Source organism: Chiloscyllium plagiosum, chromosome 20 (assembly GCF_004010195.1).
Source record: "Chiloscyllium plagiosum isolate BGI_BamShark_2017 chromosome 20, ASM401019v2, whole genome shotgun sequence".
NCBI lineage: Eukaryota > Metazoa > Chordata > Chondrichthyes > Orectolobiformes > Hemiscylliidae > Chiloscyllium > Chiloscyllium plagiosum.
Genome location: NC_057729.1, coordinates 25,202,734 through 25,222,875, shown reverse-complemented (window position 1 = coordinate 25,222,875; position 20,142 = coordinate 25,202,734). Strand labels below are relative to the sequence as shown.

Here is a 20,142-nt window from a genome sequence, read left to right as displayed (position 1 = left end):
TATTAAAACAAAACTTATTAAATGACAATGTGAAATTAGCTAATGCTTAGTTCATACTATGGAAATATAAATGTGGACCCCTCTAAATAACCCAAAGTATACACAAAAACACTTTCACATTCTAGATGAAGAGAAAACAAAATCCTTTCTGTGGCAATTTACTCTGGGAGAAGATAAAACACTTCTTGCTTAAATGTTAGATCCTGAAGACAAAATAAAAGACATAAGATGTGTAATGTTCAGACAACTGTCAGTGTAATATTCTGATGCAGAAAGATGAATCCCACTAAACACAAGCAATTATCTCTGAGATCTTAGCATGTTTCTTAAATAAGCTGTGTTGGCATTCCGAGTTTTTAGAAAGATAGTTATGGGTTGGACTAGAGCAATATTCCAAATACCACACTGGGCCCACACAAAGGCATTTTACAAAAGCAAAAGTGCTGGGCTGAGAAGCTTTTCCCCTTTCCAAGGCTGACCAACAACTGAAAAATTCAAACAATCTCCAAACAAACTGCAACCTGAAAGTTGAAAACCCACGCAGGGATTCTACAGGAAATAAGCAGTTACCATAAAATGTGACTTTCAGGAAATGCCTTGCTTAAATAACGACCCTTCGAACCTAATTGCTAAATATGAAGAAAGAGTATTTTTAAAATGCTTAAATATGAAGTCACAATATTGGCATTTCAATATCTAATGCCAATACAAAGTATTAGAGCAACTCAGCAGGTCTGGCAGCATTGTAGAGAGAGAATCTTCTTTGTATCTGATTTTATTGTTGTTTATTAGATGACCACATTTTGGAAAGGACAATCCAAAAATATCTTCTTTTGCCATGTGCTGTGGCCAATTTGCTCATACACAGATAATGGGTGAATGAGACTTTGCATGTAACACAAAAACATTTTGAAGCCAGTGACCTTTCTAATTATTAGATTGTTGCTAAGTTCCATGTGTTTTCTCCTTACATCATTCTAGTTAAGTTTCTGCTAACCCAGCAAAATTTAGGTTGATATCTACACACCCTAACTCTGTTATCTCCTCCCATTCTGCACTATGTACAGATCTGTGTACAGTTCCAGTTCTGGCTTTTGAGCATCTCTGATATTCAATGTCCCAATTTTGATCACTGTACTGCCATGAATGTGGGGTCCTGAGTTCTGAAATACTGTATTCAAACCTCTACCTCTACCTCTCTTTTTTGTCTAAAGTAGCATCTTAAAGAAGGAAATACTCTTTATGACTAAGCTTTCAATTATCTGCCTTTTTTTTTGTAGCTTGACAGTGGAATATATTTGATTACACTCATTGTAGCACTGTGGCACATTTTACCATGTAAAGGTGCAACACCATTGAGCACAACAAACATTAATTCCACAAACCTCATTTTATGAATTTGAGCAAAATCATACTGCCCTGAGACACTGAAGATCCATTATGGCCAACATATTGCACCAACGCATATATCATTAGCAGTCCCAATTTTTTACAATTATTCTGTCTAATTTAAAAGATTAGTAATTGCTTGAATTTCCACCAGCAGCTATTGGCGGAGTCAGTAGGGATTGAGAAGCTAGCTCAAGATTCCCTCAGTTTGCATTTGACCAGCATAGCAATGGCAATTGAGTCACACAGTACAGAAACAGACCTTTCAGCTCAACTTGTCCATGCTGACCAGGTTTCCTGAACTGAACTAGTACCATTTGCCTGCATTTGGCCCATATTCCTCCAGATCCATTATTACTTTGCTTCAAGGGAGCTCTCACATCCCTGAAGCACAACTGAAGTTCCCAACTGGAAAGCTCCAGTTTGATCCCTGCCAAGTCAAACAGGTAACAAAGTCAACCATACCCTTCCCACCAACTAGCTTTCTCTCTTTTCCTCCCATCAGCCCCACCTGCTTTCTGAATAACCAAAACTAGCTCTCCTACTGTTAGCATCTCGCTCTTGCAAGAATCAAACTCAAGTTATGGTACACATCCATATTCATGTTAAACAATTAACTTGTGGTCTTTTCCAGCAACCGTGTTTCTTGGATGAACGTTTCAAGTAATCCACTCCTAATTTCAAATGCATATAATGGTACTGAAACTGCTGCTGTAGTGATAGATGAAGTTCAAATCCAAACTTTGTTTTTTAATTTTATAGTGTGTCATTCATCAGGGATCATTTGGCAGCTCATTTAGAGGATTGGGATGTTGGAAACATTGAAAGATGAGGTGATGATTGATGGATGAAAGATAGCTGCTTGATGATATCTGCAGTGACCAGAGAGTAGCTGTTATGTAGGAAGTTAGCATAATGGAATGTAAAAAGGCAGTTACAGAGTGTTGTCAATTCTGGTCAAAAGCAAGAAATCATTAAATGGCATTGATTTTGTTCATACATATCTACTCTGTTCAAACAATGCTTGTTATTGTCTCATTAGTTTTGCAATTGCATTACAATTTCATAAATTTGTAACAGTATTCAGATACATTTTTGTGTTTGTTTAAAAATTGTAGCATGTGCATAGCTGGAGAATGTATAAGGGATAACTTCATTAACTAGCTTTGAAAACTTTCAAAATAATTGTACTTAACCTAGAAATTATCTGGTATCACTGAGAATTTGGTACATCTTGTTGGTCTTCCTCCATCTCTTTCCATGTTGAAATGAACTGTAAACTTGACCTGACTTTTTATATTTATATTATGGTTTGATCTTCTAAACATTAATATGCAGCAGCTGGCTACATATGTTTTTTTTTTTAAAACCTAGAATAGTGTGTTATTATTATTCTGGGGCAGCCACATTTAAAGTAGGCAAGGTGCAGATCAACTTTTAGCTCTGAGGGCATGGGATATGCCCCTCTGTAAAATCCTTCCCACTTTTTAAGATCTCTGCGAAGACCTGTAGCTCAGGCCTTAGATGAGGTAGTTGGTTAACTCGCCAAGCTGCTGGGTTATTGTGTAGACATTTCTTTACCGTGCTAGGTAACATCAGTGTGCCTTCCGTGAATTGCTGTTGTTCTGTCCCACTTAGTTTTTTATGTGGTCCGATCTGTTGGGGTGAGTGTCACTTCCAGGTCTGTCTGCAGCGGTTTGTAAGGCCTTCAACAAACACAGAAGTAGATCCAGTGTACAAACTGCTGCAGAGAAGACCCAGGAGTGGACACTCGCCCCAACAGACCGGACCACATAAAAAACCCATTGGGACAGACAATAGCACTTCACAGAACTCATGCTGATGATGTTACCCAGCATGGTAACGAAACATCTGCATGATAACCCAGCAGCTGGGTGAACTAACAAAGTGCCTCACCCACTGTGGGAGCAAAGCACCTGCTTACACATACCAAAACACTTCTCTGCATTATTGCACACTTGGTATTAGTGATCCTCAGACACCACTTCCATTTTACCTACCACTCACACACAATTACTCCATTTACCAGCACTCACTTCCTTTCCCATTCTAACGGCTCTTTAGTCCAAACTGAAGGTAGCAAGTCAACAAGACAGATCACGTCCTTTGTTTGCCCATTGGCAGCAGTGCATCACAGAATTTGTCAATTGTCAAAAGGCTCTTTAGATGTGTCTGAGTCCCTGAGTGGTGGCATTTATGCAAACCACAATTAGATTGAATAGTATTTAGCATTAATAGAGTTGGTGAACTGGGAGTCCAGCTAGAACATTGCTTGCCCACAACCACAAAAACTCATTAGGGTCTATTCACACACACAACTAGTTAATTTTAACATTTTAGACATCCACAGTAACAACATACACATTTTTAAACAGTGATTTTTTTTTTTATGTAATATTTTGCTTCTCAACTCATTTCCTTTACCAAATTAGTCTGCACAAGAAGGTACATTTTATATGGAAAGGAACTGAGAACTGAGTAGAACATTAATTTATGGTCTTACTGCTAATTAAGTAATTTTAAGTGAACAGTACAAAATAAGGCAGCAGTGTTGCTGGAAGACGTAAATAAAAATGACAACGCCTGTATCATCACTTGACCATCTGCAAGACTCTAAAAGGTTTATACGAAGCTAATAACTGCTGTTGCCTAGAAGTTACCAAAATATGGTGACCATTCATTTATTTAACCTGTCATCACAAAAAAAAGTAAAACAGTAATATTGATATGTCATACATTGTATATTATAAATCATTTTCGATTCAGTATCTGAACAGAAATGAAGTATGTTTGCAAGGTGAATATCATCAGTAGTACAGTACATTCAGTGAAATTTTCAGTACTTAGTCATATTTGACTTCGATTGCTAAATCGTTTATTAAGACCTATGTCAAGTCCTGATGTCATAGTCAGGCAATTAGACATGAGCACAATCCTGAATTATTTGTGAATGACTTTTTTTTTGCACTGGAAACTTGGTGGGAAACTGACATTGCAGTATGTTGTTTTCTGTTTCATCGCCACTGACCTGCATTCAGAAACTGAGAATGGACAATGGCTTCAAAATACAAACATAAAGAAAATGTACTATTTTGTTGTTTCGCAGTTTCTTTTTGATAATTAGAAGAAGAAAGTCCTTCAATCAGTGGCCACAAGCTAGACTTCTTTTGTATAAATTCTGTTATGAATGCAGATGCAATTTCTATAAATGTTGTAAATTCTGGTCTGTTGGTCCAATAAAATTATCTCTCTTATAAATGAGCAGTTTTCATTGTTTTTCTCATTTATTTGCACTGGCCATCAATTGCAGAGTTTGAGTGTGTTTTTTACATCACACATTAATGGTAGATTGAACATTTAATGCTGTTATTTTGGGTATTTGAAGCTAAGAACGACTTTAAAATGATTTTGTATTCTATTACCTTTGTAACATTAAGGATAATTTTGGCAAATGCAACTGAAATCAGAGAATTTGCCCAATCTATTGTAAACTCCAGTGGCTCCACATAGCCAAACATTAGCATGCTTATATTTTGCCATGTTATTATGTGATATTTTGCCCTGTAAGCACTGCATTTAGAGTTTACAGCAAGTTTGAAAATGCACTTATGAAATTTTAAAATGTGATACACATGTAATATTCTTTCCTGTGACATGAGTCTTTACTCTTCAAGGCATCACTTATTTTCCTTTCTCTGCAAAAAGACACCTTCTTTCAGGGCAAAACAAAATACTAAGAATTCATGGTATATCAATTAACTAGCTAGCTGGTTTTAAAACCATTTTTTGTACACAATTGCTACTTCATCATTTGGAAAGAGAATTTGGAACTAATCAGTCTATTCACATTACTAGTAAACTGAAATATTGCCACATTGCATTTTGATTTCTTCAAAATAAATTTACAATCAAATAGAGAATGTATTATTTAAGAAATGTTCAAGATGGTATTATTGTGATGGTGTATATTTTAAGGCTGCTGTATTCTCAGGAAGGCTAGATTCTTGATGTAAACATTGAAGATGAGGTCCTTCCTCCTACATCAGGTTAATATGATATCCATGTTAAAGTCAAATTTTAAAGATACAGTGGCTTGTTTAGCAAAGCATCTTGTTTGAAATCTTCAGTAGAGGCAAACTTAAATTACACTATTAAGACTGTTAAGTTATTCATTTTTTTAAAAACCTCTACAGAATTTTGTAGAAGGCAAGGCCGTTGCTTTGACCAATATTTATTATTTCATTTTCTGACTAAAAGGAAACCAAAACACAATTTTTTTTTTTTGAGTGACCATTTTAAATTGCCAACATTGATCAGTGTTGAGGGTGCATTGATTCTAATCATGGCCATCCAGTCACAAAAGCTCTTCCTTTTTTAAAACCATCTCAGTGGAGTAATTGGGGAAACAGGAATTGACATCTCCACAACATCTAATGGCAGTCCAACTTTTGATGACTTTGTAGTTTCTGTGATGTAACTAGTCGTGGTCGAAATAAAAATTTAAGTCCGTTATTAGAATGGGAATGTGAGAACTTATGTCCACAACTGTTATGCATGAAAGGAACATCTTAAAATACTGCTGAGGTTATTTGAAATTTACAGTTTTATGTCATGAACCACTGATTTGTTTTCTCATAGAGAGAAAATGGCACATGTTTGAAATTTCTCAAAGAGAAAACTGAGTTGTATTCATTGTGGAATATTTTCATAGGATAATAATAATAATTCAGATCACACAAAGAAATATCAGGCAAAGGTGGAATAGATTACGGTTCTTATCCAGGGACCCCCCCCATTAAAGACACTAACATAAAGTATGAACAAATACTGAAAACATTCTCTTGTTCTGGTTTCATTGCTGCCTTCTGAATTTTCACATTCAACAATTGATCAGATGGGCCAAAGGAGTGGCAGATGGAATTTAATTTAGATACGTGTGACATGTTCATTTTGGTAAGGCAAATCAGGACAGGACTTATACAGTTAACTGGGAGTGTTGCCAAACAAAGAGACTTGGGTGCAGGTGTGTAGTTCCTTGAAAGTGTCGCAGGTAGATAAGATGGTGAAGAAGGCTTTTGGCAGACTTGCCTTCATTGGTAAGTGCATAGAGTATAGGAATTGTGAGGTCATGTTGCGGCTGTATAGGACATTGGTGAGGCCACTCCTAGAATACTGTGTTCAGTTCTGCTCTCCCTGCTTTAGGAAAGATATGAAGTTTGAAAGATTTTGGAAAATGTTTACAAGGAGGTTGCCAGGATTGGAGACTTTAAACTATAGGGAGAGGCTGAATTGGCTGGGACTTTCTTTCCCGGAACATCGGAGGCTGAGGGATGACCTTAAATATGTTTATAAAATCATGGGGGACATGGATAGGATGAATAGCCAAATGTGTTTATTTTTGGTATGGGAATTCAAAACTAGAGGGCATAGGTTTAAGGTGAGAGGGGTAAGATTTAAAAGGGACATGAGGGGTAATCTTTTCACGCAGAGGGTGATGCATGTATGGAATGAACTGCCAGAGGAAGTGATGGAGGCTGGGACAATTACAGCATTTAAAAGGCATCTGGTTGGGTACATGAATAGAAAAGGTTATGATGGATATGGGCCAAATGCTGGCAAATGGGACAAAATGAGTTTAGGACATCTGGTTGGCATGGATGAGTTGGACTGAAGGGTTTGTTTATGTGCTATAAAACTGACTGTATAGCAGTTTCTGTACACCAATCTGGGTGTATATATGGTTTGAGTTATGACACAAAGATTATTGAAATTTATGTTATCATTAACAAGCTTTTTGTCGGTTTTTTAGGGTTTGTTTCAACTCCATTGCCATACTGGCAAGTAATTTTCCACATAGGTCATTTTTGTATGTACTTTAAATTCCAACTTCATTCCAGTGTATTTAGATGCTTGTTTTGTGTGTTCAATAGATATGTTTTGACAAATATTGAGTTAATTAGACTTTGATATTATGACAGGTCTTATCAAGAGTAACCATCTCATTACATGCAATATGCCAAGTGGGCAGGGATTGGCCACTACCATTCGAGTTTTTGTTTACTTTTTAACTTAAGTCGAATGTCCCTTTCTGCCAATTTTCTCAAGTGCCCCTAGTAGCAGATTAATTAAGTACATTGTAATGTATAACTGAACAATGGAGACCCAAAATCTACCAGGTTGAAATTATTATCTCTGACAGCTAATTCTGTTTTGGGCACTGGGCAGATATCATGTTGGCCTTTGCATCCCTGGATTATTCAGTAAGGCTTCTGTTCCAAATAGTTTAATGTTTGGACATGAAGTGAATCTGAGCTCATATTTGGCTGTGGTGGATTGTACCAATATTCTGGTTAGCAGGCTAATTCGTTTGCCTAACTGAGATGGCTATTTGTGATCTGCAGTGAAGGATCAAAGATAATAGTGGAACAATGTCTCAGCATGAATTTGCTGTCTTTGGAAAGAGGAGAGTGATGTAGATATAATATAGGCAAAGGCCAGAAAAGAGAAAAATGTATGTCTGAATAAACAGCACATGATGGTATTGAGAAGTGAGTAATGAAGAATAAGCTATTGCATGTAAATCACAATATGGTTAACTCATGAATTCAGCTGGGATGTAGGGTAGAACTGCTAGCTGCATTAACAGTATACCCCGTGGAAAAGAAAAGCTGAAAAAATCACATGGATGATTATTGCTCTTCAGTCACTGAATGCAGACTCAGAAAGGCTCAGATGCAAATTGTATAGCATCCCCTGAACTGCAGAATGATCTAAAGAAACCTTAAATGGGGAGTATTGACATGTTTTCAAAATAAAATTGCAGTTGTAAGTCAAGTAAGTGCACTTCATTTTTTTAACTCAATTATGAATGTTAACTTCATCCTTTTCAAGTATGAAATACATTCATAATTCATTCAAAAGTAATAAATGTATGTTTGAAAATTATCCATTAACACCTCTCAAAGCAGAGTTCAAACTTAAAATCAGCAAAAGAAAATATGGTTGGACCAAAGTGGCTTTGTATAAACCTGATCATAAAATAATTTGAGCAGATTGACTTAGTAGAAGTCAGTGACATGTCTCATGAAAATGTGCTTTAGTCCAACTCCCTAGAGCCTGTTTATTTCTAAATATTATCAACAGGGCAGAGTTTTGCTGGATTGCTAGCTTTTCAAGTGTAATATACAATGCAATTTCCTAACTGTCAATTGATTCACTTCTAACTTGACTATCTGGTGGTATTTATGCTGCTTGATGAAGTTCAGGTCTGAAGTTACATGGGAAATCTAAATCTATGCATTTAAAAAAAAACAGCAGTGAAAGAATATGTGCTGTGTAATATACCATTCTATGGCATGGAATGTTAACAGTACTACAGAGTTCACCTACTGAAATTAGTCACATTTTTTAAACATTCCATAATATCACACATTACATGGACTGCAGAATTACACTTACTCCTTTACATATATTTTTTCTTGAGATACCAGTAAGCAAAATATCCCATTCCACCAAGGGTTCCCATTAAAAATGAGGCGCCAAAGAAAGAAGGTGGTTTTCTTTTCACAAGGCGGAATGCGTTAGGCAAAACAGCTGACAGCAATGTGGTATGTATGTCTCCCAAAACCTTTCGAAATGCAGTACGTTTCTGCACTCTTTCAAAATATGCTTTTAAATTGGGTCGATCTGCATTTCCCCAGTACTTTTTAGCGAGCCCCAAGAATTTTAAGCGATGTAACGTTGCTCCAAGGGAGATATCCGCTAAGGTAAAAATTGATCCACAAAGCCACGTTTCACACTTCTGTCCTGGAAAAACAAAGGATGTAAAGTCTTGCATGAGATGTTGCACTGAAACTTTCAATATTCCAGTGTTGTAAAATGCTTATCATTTTAAGAAATAATATGAAAGTTACTAAGTTGTATTTCAGTCAGCAATGCTCTTTGATGACTTTGAAGTAAGCTCCAACAAACGTGACGATTTCTGAGATGTGGATTTCCCCTTTCCCAATATTAGGTTGTATCTGGTACCAGGTCAGTGGATTTCCAGGCATCTGGCAACAGTGATGTCATCAAACAGGTAGATAGCCTACATGCAGCATTCTTACAGGCAACAAGTGGGAAATAAAATTCTTCAAATTCCAGCACTTTGATTTTATTGACAGTGAAATTAACAGTTGGGATAGTCACATGGTTTAATATAGAAGTTAAGTCATAAACTATTATTTTAAAATGAAGCTTTTTTTTTATCACAGACTTTTGTTATTCAACAAATAGAAGTTCTTGCTGAGTCAATGATGGTCTTTACAAGTAATTATGAATACAGCATGTTATTAAAAACATGGCTTCACCTTATTTAACAAGATAAAACTTTTCAAAGGGTTTTACTGCCAGTCTAATACTGTATTAGTGAACATTATTGTGAGTTAAATGATTTTTAATTTGTTTTCTTTTGAGTGGGCTTCAACAGTGTACCCTCCAATGAAACACATTATCACAAAAGCAACATTTGAATCTTTGGGTTTGATATGTGAACTCCAGAAGTTGCTGTCAGATTCAAAGGACTAGCGATGGTAAAAGCTGACAGTTTTGCTATGAACTAGGCAAAAGTGAGGACTGCAGATGCTGGAAATCCGAATCTATGATGAACGGCTTTTGTCCAATACGTCAATTTTCCTGCTCCTCAGATGCTGCCTGACCTGTGCTTTTCCAGCGCCACTCTAATCTAGTTTTGCTATCACTAGTTTTGCTGTAATAACACAATGATAATATGACAAAACATAAAATAGATAATTTACTGATACATTCAGTTCTCAGCAAATTTGGTGTCAATCCTATCTACACTTCAAACTAAAAAATGACACCTCGTGGCTAAATCAAAATATAAGCCAGCTGAATGTAAAGAGTCTCAAAGCACCCATATTAGTTACTAGAAGCAATGATTAAGGAGGAAATAGAAACAGAAAATGGTGGAGAAATTGAGCAGGTCTGACAGCATCCGTGAAGAGAGGAGAGGTAATGTTTTCAGTCTGGTTGCACTTCTTGAGAAGAATAGGGTTTAGTCATTTGTCAAGATGAGGATATGCTATACCCTATTCAATGTAAAGTCTATTTATAAATAATAGTCGACTGCATTTCAGTATGTTTACTAAATCAAAACACAGTTTACAATTTACTTAACCAACATTCCTAATCAGGAAGTGTGAGGAAGGGGTTACTTTTCTATTGTTGTGCTCAGTTATCCAAATGTGTAAAGTTAGCTATCTGACTTAGATCAGATTTAATATGAAGGTGACTTCTATCTCTTGTGGATTCTTTTCTAATGCCAAAGGAAACGAACAGCAGAATTAGTTTAATTCTCAGTGATTGTTGTGCATTATCCTTTCTTGTCCTTGTTAATCCACTGCATCTTTCAGTATAATTAAACTTATACCGTCCTTCAATGCCAGTTTTCCATTATGCAGTTTGCTGAGCCTGTCTTTGCTTGGTTCAACTCATATATCCACTTATAAATTATGTATCTTTGGTAATGGCCTCTTTTAAATAGACCTGAAACTGTACTCTTGGGGACTGGTAGTATCCATCCCTGCCTTCTCCACTTTATCTTATGTATGTTATAACTTGATGTCATGGTCTGTAGATATGGTGTCAATTTCCAAATGAAAGCTAGGACTACCGCTATATAACCACATTCAGCACTCTGTTACATCAAACCTCTTACACTGACTGAATGTTGGACAAGCAGTCTAATTTTCACAAGCTAAACTTTCAGAACTCAAAAGCCATTGTTTCTGGGCTGAACACAACTTCTCACTCTTTTCTCAGTGGCTCAACTTGAATTAGATCATTCATAAACTTGATTGCCCCTAATCTAAGAGTTTGATTCACCCTAACCTGAGTTGGCTTCCAGTTCAAAAAGGCCCCTGAATTTGTTTTTAGGATGATTAGACATTTTTGAATTCTCTGCATGTCTACAACTTCTTCTGGTCAAAACGTTAGCTCTTCCCACCCAAACACCAAGCAAATTCACAACTGATCTTGGAGAAACCTATTTGGGAGAGATCTCAGCACAGAGACAGCCTTGCTTTAAATCTTCAGTCGTGAATAGAATGGATTCTTTCTTAATTATATGTTTTACTGAGATCTGTCTCTTGATGAAATGTAAAAATATAAGCCACAAGTATTAAGTTAGCTTGGAGTAGTGTTTTATAGAGGAATATAAGGGGTTATTTTCTGGGTCTGCAGATTGGAAGCAAAAATGGCCCTTGGTAGAGTGCCATGGTCGTCTTGTCAGATGTGGGGGTTTAGGAAGAGTTTACGTGTTAGTGAGGATTATAGCTGCAATAAATGCTGTAGGTTGTGAATCCTATCAGATCAAATGAAATGGTTGGAGCAACAGTTAGAGTTACAAAAGCAAGGGGGTGTGATGGATGGCAGTTATAGGAAGAGAGAAAAGTCGCAAATGTAGTCACATAGATGGGTTAACTCCAAGAAAGGTAAGAGAGTTAGGCAGGTAGTGCAGGAGTCTTCTGTGGAAATCTCCATTTCAAACAAGTATGCTGTTTGGAAAAATGTAGGGAGTGATGGATTCTCAGGGGAATGTAGCACGAACAGCCAAGTTTCTGGTATCGCGACTGCTCAAATGCAATGAGATTACAAGAGATCAATTATGTTAGGAGACTCTAGTCCAAGGTTTCTGTGGCCAGTAGCAAAAAAATCAGGATAGTGTGTTGCTTCCCTGGTGCCAGGATCAAGAATGTCTCAGAGAGGGTGCAGAGTGTTCTCAAGGGGGAGAGGGCTCATCAGGAGGTCATTGTATACATTGGAACCAACAATAAAGGAAGGGAGAAGGTTGACATTCTGAAAGGAGAACACAGAGGGTTAGGCAGAAATTTAAAAAGGAGGTCCTTGAGTAGTAATATCTGGATTGTTCCCGGTACTACGAGCTAGTGAGGGTAGGAATAGGATAGAGCAGATGAATGCACGGCCGAGGAGCTGATGTATGGGAGAAGGATTCACATTTTTGAATCGTTGGAAGCTCTTCTGGGATGAAGTGACCTGTACAAGAAGGATGGACTGCATCTAAATTGGAATGTGACTAATATACTGGCATGGAGATTTGCTAGAGCTGCTCGGGAGGATTTAAACTAGTAATGTGGGGGGGGGGGGCAGTGGAAATGCAGCAAGTTGGTGAGGAAACCAATCAATCTGAGATTGGTACAGTTGGAAAAGAAGCAAGATAAACAGTCAGGGCAGGCAGGGACAAAGCAGAGAACAAGGTCAGACTGAAAAATTAAACGGCATTTATTTCCATGCAAGGGGCCTAACAGGGAGGGCAGATGAACACAGGGCATGGTTAGGAACATGGGACTGGGATATCATAGCAATTACAGAAACATGGCTCAGGGATGGGCACGACTGGCAGCTTAATGATCCAGGATACAGATGCTACAGGAAGTACAGAAAGGGAAGCAAAATAGGAGGCAGAGTGGCCTTTATGAAAAGGGATAGCATTACAGGATATTCCTGAAAATACATCCAGGGAAGTTATTTGGGTGGAACTGAGAAATAAGGGAGGGATGAACACCTTATTGGGAATGTATTATAGACTGCTCCCCCCCACCCTTCCCCGTCCCCCACCAATAGTCAGAGGGAAATTGAGAAACAAATTTATAAGGAGATGTTATCTGATAATAGGGTGGTTATGGAACGGGATTTTAACTTTCCAAACATAGACTAGGACTGCCATAGTGTTAAGGGTTTAGATGGAGAGGAATTTGTTAAGTGTGTACAAGACAATTTTCTGATTCAGTATGTGGATGTACCTACAAGAGAAGGTGCAAAACTTGACCTACTCTTGGGGAATAAGGCAGGGCAGGTGACCAAGGTGTCAGTGGGGGAGCACTTTGGGGCTAGCGACCATAATTCTGTTAGTTTTAAAATAGTGATAGAAAATATAGACCAGATCTAAAAGTTGAAGTTCTGAATTGGAGAAGTGCCAATTTTGACGGTATTGGGCAAGAACTTTCAAAAGCTGATTGGGGGCAGATGTTCACAGGTAAAGGGACAGCTGGAAAATGGGAAGCCTTCTGAAATGAGATAACGAGACAGTATATTCCTGTTAGGGTGAAAGGAAAGGCTGGTAGTTATAGGGAATGTTGGATGACTAAAGAAATTGAGGTTTTGGTTAAGAGAAAGAAGGAATCGTATGTCAGGTATAGACAGGATAGGTCGAGTGAATCCTGAGAAGAGTATAAAGGCAGTAGGAGTATACTTAAGAGGGAAATCAGGAGAACAAAAAGGGGACATGAGATAGTTTTGGCAAATAGATTTAAGGAGAATCCAAAATATTTTTACAAATACATTAAGGACGTTAGAGTAACAAGGGAGAGAATAGGGCCCCTCAAAGATCAGCAAGGCGGCCTTTGTGTGGAGCCACAGGAAATGCGGGAGATACTAAGTGAGTATTTGAACTGTGGAAAAGGACATTGAAGGTATAGAATGTAGGAAAATAGACAATGACATCTTGAAAAATGCCCGTATTACAGAGGAGGAAGTGTTGGATGTCTTGAAATGCATAAAGATGGATAAATCCCCAGGACCAGATCAGGTGTACCCTAGAACTCTGTGGGAAGCCAGGGAGTGATTGCTGGGCCTCTTGCTGAGATATTTGTATCATTGATTAGTCACAGGTGAAGTGCCAGAACACTGGAGGTTAGCTAATGTGGTGCCACTGTTTAAGAAGGATGGTAAGGACAAGCCAGGGCACTACAGGTCGGTGAGCCTGACATCAGTGGTGGGCAAGTTGTTGGAGGGAATCCTGACGGACAGGATGTTTATATATTTGGAAACTTGCTTAAAAATGCGTTGCTGGAAAAGTGCAGCAGGTCAGGCAGCATCAAAGGAGCAGGAGAATCAGGGCATAAGCCCTTCTTCAGGAATCCTGAAGAAGGGCTTATGCCCGAAACGTCGATTCTCCTGTCTCACAAACTTGATTGAGTTTTTTGAAGAAGTAACAAAGAGGATTGATGAGGGCAGAACGGTAGACATGATCTATATGGACTTTAGTAAGGTGTTTGACAAGTTTCCGAATGGAAGACTGGTTAGCAAGGTTAGATCTCATGGAATACAGGGAGAACTAGCCATTTGGATACAGAACTGGCTCAAAGATCGAAGACAAGAGGGTGGTAGTAGAGGGTTATTTTTCAGACTGGAGGCCTGTGACTAATGGAGTGCCATAAGTAGTTGGGCCCACTACTTTTCATCATTTATATAAATGGTTTGGATGAGAGCATAAGACGTACAGTTAGTAAGTTTGCAGATGACACCAGAATTAGAGGTGTAATAGTAAGCAAAGAAGGTTACATCAGATTACAATGGGATCTTGATCAGGTGAGGCAATGGGCTGAGGATTGACAGATGGAGTTTAATTTAGATGAGTTGCTGCATTTTGGGAAAGCAAATCTGAGCAGGACTTATACACTTAATAGTAAGGTCCTGGGGAGTGTTATTGAATAAAGAGACCTTGGAGTGCAGGTTCATAGCTCCTTGAAAGTGGAGTCGCAGGTTGATAGGATAGTAAAGAAGGCGTTTGGTTTGCTTTCCTTCTTTGGTCAGAGTATTGAGCACAGGAGTTGGGAGGTCATGTCGTGACTGTATCAGACATTGGTTAGGCCATTTTTGGAATGTTGCATGCAATTCTGATCTTCCTATCAGAAGGAAGTTGTGAAATTTGAAAAGATTCAAAAAAGATTTACAAAGATGTTGCCAGGATTGGACGATTTGAGCTATAGGGAGAGGTTGAATAGACTAGGGCTGTTTTCCTTGGAGCGTCGGAGGCTGATGGGTGACCTTATCGAGGTTTATAAAATCATGAAGGGCATGGAGAGGGTAAATAGACAAGGTCTTTTCTCTGGGGTGGGGGAGTCCTGAACTAGAAGGCATAGATTTAGAGTGAGAGGGGAAAGGTATAAAAGAGACCTAAGAGGCAACTTTTTCACCAGAGGGTGGTACGTGGGTGGAGTAGGCTGCCAAAGGAAGTGGGGGAGGCTGGTGAAATTGCAATATTTAAAAGGTGTCTGGATGGGTGTATGAATAGGAAGGGTTTGGAGGAATATGGGCTGGTTGCTGGCAGGTGGGACTAGTTTGGTTGGGATATCTGGTTGGCATGGATGAGTTGGACTGAAGGGTCTGTTTCTGTGCTGTACATCTCTATGACTCTATGACTATCCCATTGGATTTAGCATCTTGTACATTCCATTAACCCCTCTCTATTATTGATTTCAGTGCTTTAAATCCTAGACTCCTTCCCTTACCCCACTTCCTCAATTATGTTGCTTCACCATCTTCATTTCTCTATAGAGTAAAGGGAATTATAGTTGGCTGATAGTTATAGTTGAGCATTTGCTGTAAGGAAGTTGATCGTCACTGGAGTGTATATTTTCTGATGCCTGTAACCTACCTACATTTATTTTGTTTTGTAAATAAGGTGATACACCCAAGCCACTCTTGGTGATGGACACTGAAGTCAACCACCCACAGTACATTTTGAGTTCTTGCCATCCTTAATGCTATATCCAGGTTGTGTGCCACACTCCCTCCACAATCAATGCTCAGTAGCAGCTGTGAATGCTCCTTTAGACAGTACTTTAGATTAGATTACCTACAGTGTGGAAACAGGCCCTTCAGCCCAACAAGTCCACAGTGACCCTCCGAAGAGCAACTCAGCCAGACCCATTCCTCTACATTCATCCCTGACTAATGCACCTAACACCACAGGCAATTTAGCATAGCCAATTCACCTAACCTACACATCTTTGGACTATGGGAGGAAACCGGAGCATACGCACGCAGACACAGGGAGAATGTGCAAACTCCACACAGACAGCTGCCCGAGGCGGGAATTGAACCTGGGTCTCTGGTGCTGTGAGGCAGCAGTGCTAACCACTGAGCCACCGTGCCGTCCTTTAGCAGTGGGAGTCAAACCCACGACTCTGCGGAGGTTGCAAACCTGAACCCAGTGGCTTAGACCGCTTGACCATCGCCCGGACACCTTCCAAATCCATGACCACTACTATCTAGATGGACAAGGGCATCTACAAATCCCCCTCCAAGTCACTCACCATCCTGATATGGAAATATGTCACTATTCCTTCAGAGTCACTGGGTCAAAGTCCTGGAACTCCCTCTCTAATGGCATTGTGGGAATACCTACAACACATGGATTACAGTGGATCAAGAAGGCAGCTCACCATGACCTTCTCAAGTACAACTACAAATGGGCTTAAATGTTTGCCCAGCCAGCAATGCCTGCATTCTTTAAATAAATAAAAATAGAAGGCTGTCTTGATCATATGAGGGGATGAGATATTTTGAAACTATATCTTGGTCTGAATGTGCTCATTGAGATCAAGCATAAACTATTGTTCTCTCTGTTAGATGAGAAAGACTTGAGAAGTATGCTTCTCTGGAGATAGATTCAGATTATCTGTCTTATAAGATTTATCTATGTAATGAAATATGGACAGAGGAAGCTACAGACATCCATAAGTGTGCTCTCTAGAGTGACAGTAGAATAGAATGAGTGCAGTGAAAAGTTTCCAATCTTAGCCTTACTATCTATAATGAATCATTTTTTGAAAATTTGCTTGAGTTGTACACTTGGGCCACAATGGCCAAAAAGCCAGAACACTTTCAATCAAATACAGTCAGAAGTAAAGGTTGTCTGAGAGTGTGTTAATCGCAATATTGCGATGTAGGTTGGCCAGACAAGAAGGCCTATTAGCTTTGCCTGAAGACGTATTTCACATATTGACAGCATTTTGTGATTATAGATGACTTACTGGTGTTTGACAGATTGGTTGTTCTAGCTTTACTGATGACTAAATCCAGGACAGAATACACCAGGTTCACTTAAGGATAATCAAGTGCAGAGCCAGGGTTCAAGTGCTGATGCAGTCAGAGATGTCAAAGGAGTTTACAGATCCCATAGCTGACTGAGAGACTTGTGTTGTCATGGGACTGAGCAACATGAGTCACTGATACCCACTACTTTCTCCAACAGATTGTGGGAACCAATGCAAATAGAGCTACTTATGTTTAATGGACAATCTTTCTTCAATTGCTGTCAGCTAATCTTTATGATGGATAGAGTTACATACCACCAACACATGGAATTCCTGAGGTAGTTGTGTCAAATAATGGACTACAGTTTACTCATTGTCTTTCAGCCAATTTGCAGCTAGTTCTGGATTTAAACATGTAACATGTTTGTCGGCATGCCCACAGAGGAATGGGAATCTGAATGTTTCCTGCTTGTTGAATGCTGCTTGACCTGCTGTGCTTTTCCAGCACTACTCTAATCTTGACTCTAATCTCCAGCATCTGCAGTACCCACTTTTGCCCAAATTGAATATGTGGTCTAGACAGTCATTCTCCTTTTGAAGCAAGATGCTGACTTTCCTACAGCATTACTAAATTACCACTCCACCCTGCTTCAATATGGCTCATCATCAGAATTGCTGCTGCGCAGAAAATTGAGGAACAGCCTTGATGGGCTGAATGGACTACTTATGCTCCTAATTCACATGTTTGTATCTTGTGTGCACATGTTTTGTGTGAGTGCAATTACATTTTAGGTGTCATGAAAATAAATGTCATTCATTTCTATTTATTCAAAGTTACAAGAAAGCTTGTTTGTCTCTCCTTAAAAGTCATAGCACTGAAAAGGTTAAAGTTCTCCTCCAAAACACATCTTGTCAGTAAAGATGTGTGAAAAGGAGAAAGAAATCCCATAAGTCTCCCTTACTACTGCCCTATTATGTATGTTGATTGGAAGGATGGATTTAAAATGGCAGCAAACGATGTCTTTTACTAGTCAGACCAGCACGGTAAATTTCAGTGAAGCACCTGATGTTGGCAGCTTTATGGCAACTGTCCATTTGTGATGTACTTTAGACATTGGATGGCACAAGCACATATGATGGACTCATTGCCAATATCTTCTTTTAATAACTCCATACCTGCTAGTTCATGCTTTCGCTGTTCAAGCTCTGCTTCCACTTGATCTAAAACTTTTCCTAACTCACTAAGAATTTTCTTCAGATTGTTCACATCGTCATGGTCAAGTATCTTAGTCTAGGAAGAATAGAGAAAAGGATATTACTGTGTTTTAATCTTACTTGGTAATAGCAGAACAGTCCTCAATGTGGCCAGTGGTGTGAACATACAGCGTAGAATTGGCTTGTTATTGATAAGCTTATTGAATTGGGAAAAGTGCCAGTCTGCTCATCCATACAAACAAGAAACCCTGCTTGCTGGCCTCGAGTTTCCTGTGATAGTTTTAATATTTGAGATTACTGATGTAAAGTCAGTTATACACTGACTTAAACTGAACATACACTCTTTTGACTTCGTAACACTTACAATGACACTGCAACTAAAATACAACACAAATATTATCTCTACTGGTTGACCTTACTAAATTGAAGTAAAAACTCTGTTACTGTAAAGTCACCTATAAATTCCATTAGGCACAAAAGAGACATTTGTTTCAATTAACATCCAGACAAGCTCAAATATTAAGTAATTTTTTTTCATGTTGATGTTAAAATAAATTGAATCTTACTTCTGAAAGCAACATTTTCAAACTGCCTACATGTAGATGGAGAATGTGATACTTGAATTAAACAATGAAGATTTGTTTGGCATGCCATGCAGCACAATGCACATTCCTAAATATATTAAACAAACAATGGAAAATTCTTGGGAAATGACTTGACAAAATGAGACCAGGCCATAAACATTTGCAATCTGAGCAGACTACTTTTCAAAGTATTTCAAACAAAGTGTATAGTTTTTGCTTTTTTTCTGTTTCCATGGTAGCAGGGCTACATTTACTGCTGTCCCCAGTTGTCCTGAACTGGTGGTGGTAAACCTTCACCTTTACCTGTTGGAGTCTTTGTGATGATTGTGCTCCTACAAAGCTGGTATCTACATATTCCACAATATTGATCAGGTAACAATGAAAACATTGATATATGTTTGTGTTTGTCATGAGGATGAAATGTAGAAGATGGCATGAAAGATGTGGTATTTTTGCCTGCATTATCAGTCATAGAGATTGCATCTCCTTCAATGACAATGAAAACAATCTTGATGAGTTATTGCAAATAAAGCTACACAATAACTAGAGTATGCCAGTAACTGAGGAGGTGATTGTCTGGATGCTGATCTGGCAAATGTTCAGTTTATTGAGTAATTTGTAGACTATCTCATCTTGGCAACTGACGGGTATTGCATTACATTCTTGACTTGAATATTGTAGAGGATGGAGAGGAATTGAGGGTTCAGGAGCTAGACCAACTAGTGTAGTGTTTCCAGCATCTTGTAGCTATGGGTTTGATAGAGCTAACCTAGTTATGTTTCTCCTTTGAGAAATTCAATTGGCCAATGGGCCAGGTAGTGTTAAATTTGAATGGATGCGAGATATTGCCCTTTAGTGAGGCAAGATTTGTACAGTTGATGGTGGGGCCCCGAGTAATGTTGAGTGGAGAGGCTGGGGTTGCGGGGGTGGAGGGGTTCAGATGTGTAATTCTTTGAGATTGTGGACTGGGTGGTTGGGAGGATGCTTGGTGCAATTGCTTTCATTTCTGAGCTGTGTTGAGGGGGTGTTTGGGGACGGGTGTCGGGGGTAGGTGAGCCGTGTCGGGGAGGGGAGCAGGTGTCGGGGAGAGG

At 38.8% G+C, this 20,142-nt stretch overlaps 1 protein-coding gene across 1 annotated transcript in view; it reads right to left on the bottom strand.

Annotated features, from left to right (window-relative positions):
• Positions 1 to 7,018: 7,018 nt before the first annotated feature.
• The window catches only part of gdap1l1 (ganglioside induced differentiation associated protein 1-like 1), a 62,943-nt gene continuing 49,819 nt past the window's right edge, over positions 7,019 to 20,142 (bottom strand). Inside the window, exons 5-6 of the mRNA XM_043710296.1 lie at positions 18,429 to 18,543; positions 7,019 to 9,216 (exon numbers count right to left, since the gene is read on the bottom strand). Coding sequence (XP_043566231.1) covers positions 8,873 to 9,216; positions 18,429 to 18,543 — 459 coding nt within the window. The 3' untranslated portion in view covers positions 7,019 to 8,872. The remainder of the gene's footprint in view (positions 9,217 to 18,428; positions 18,544 to 20,142) is intronic.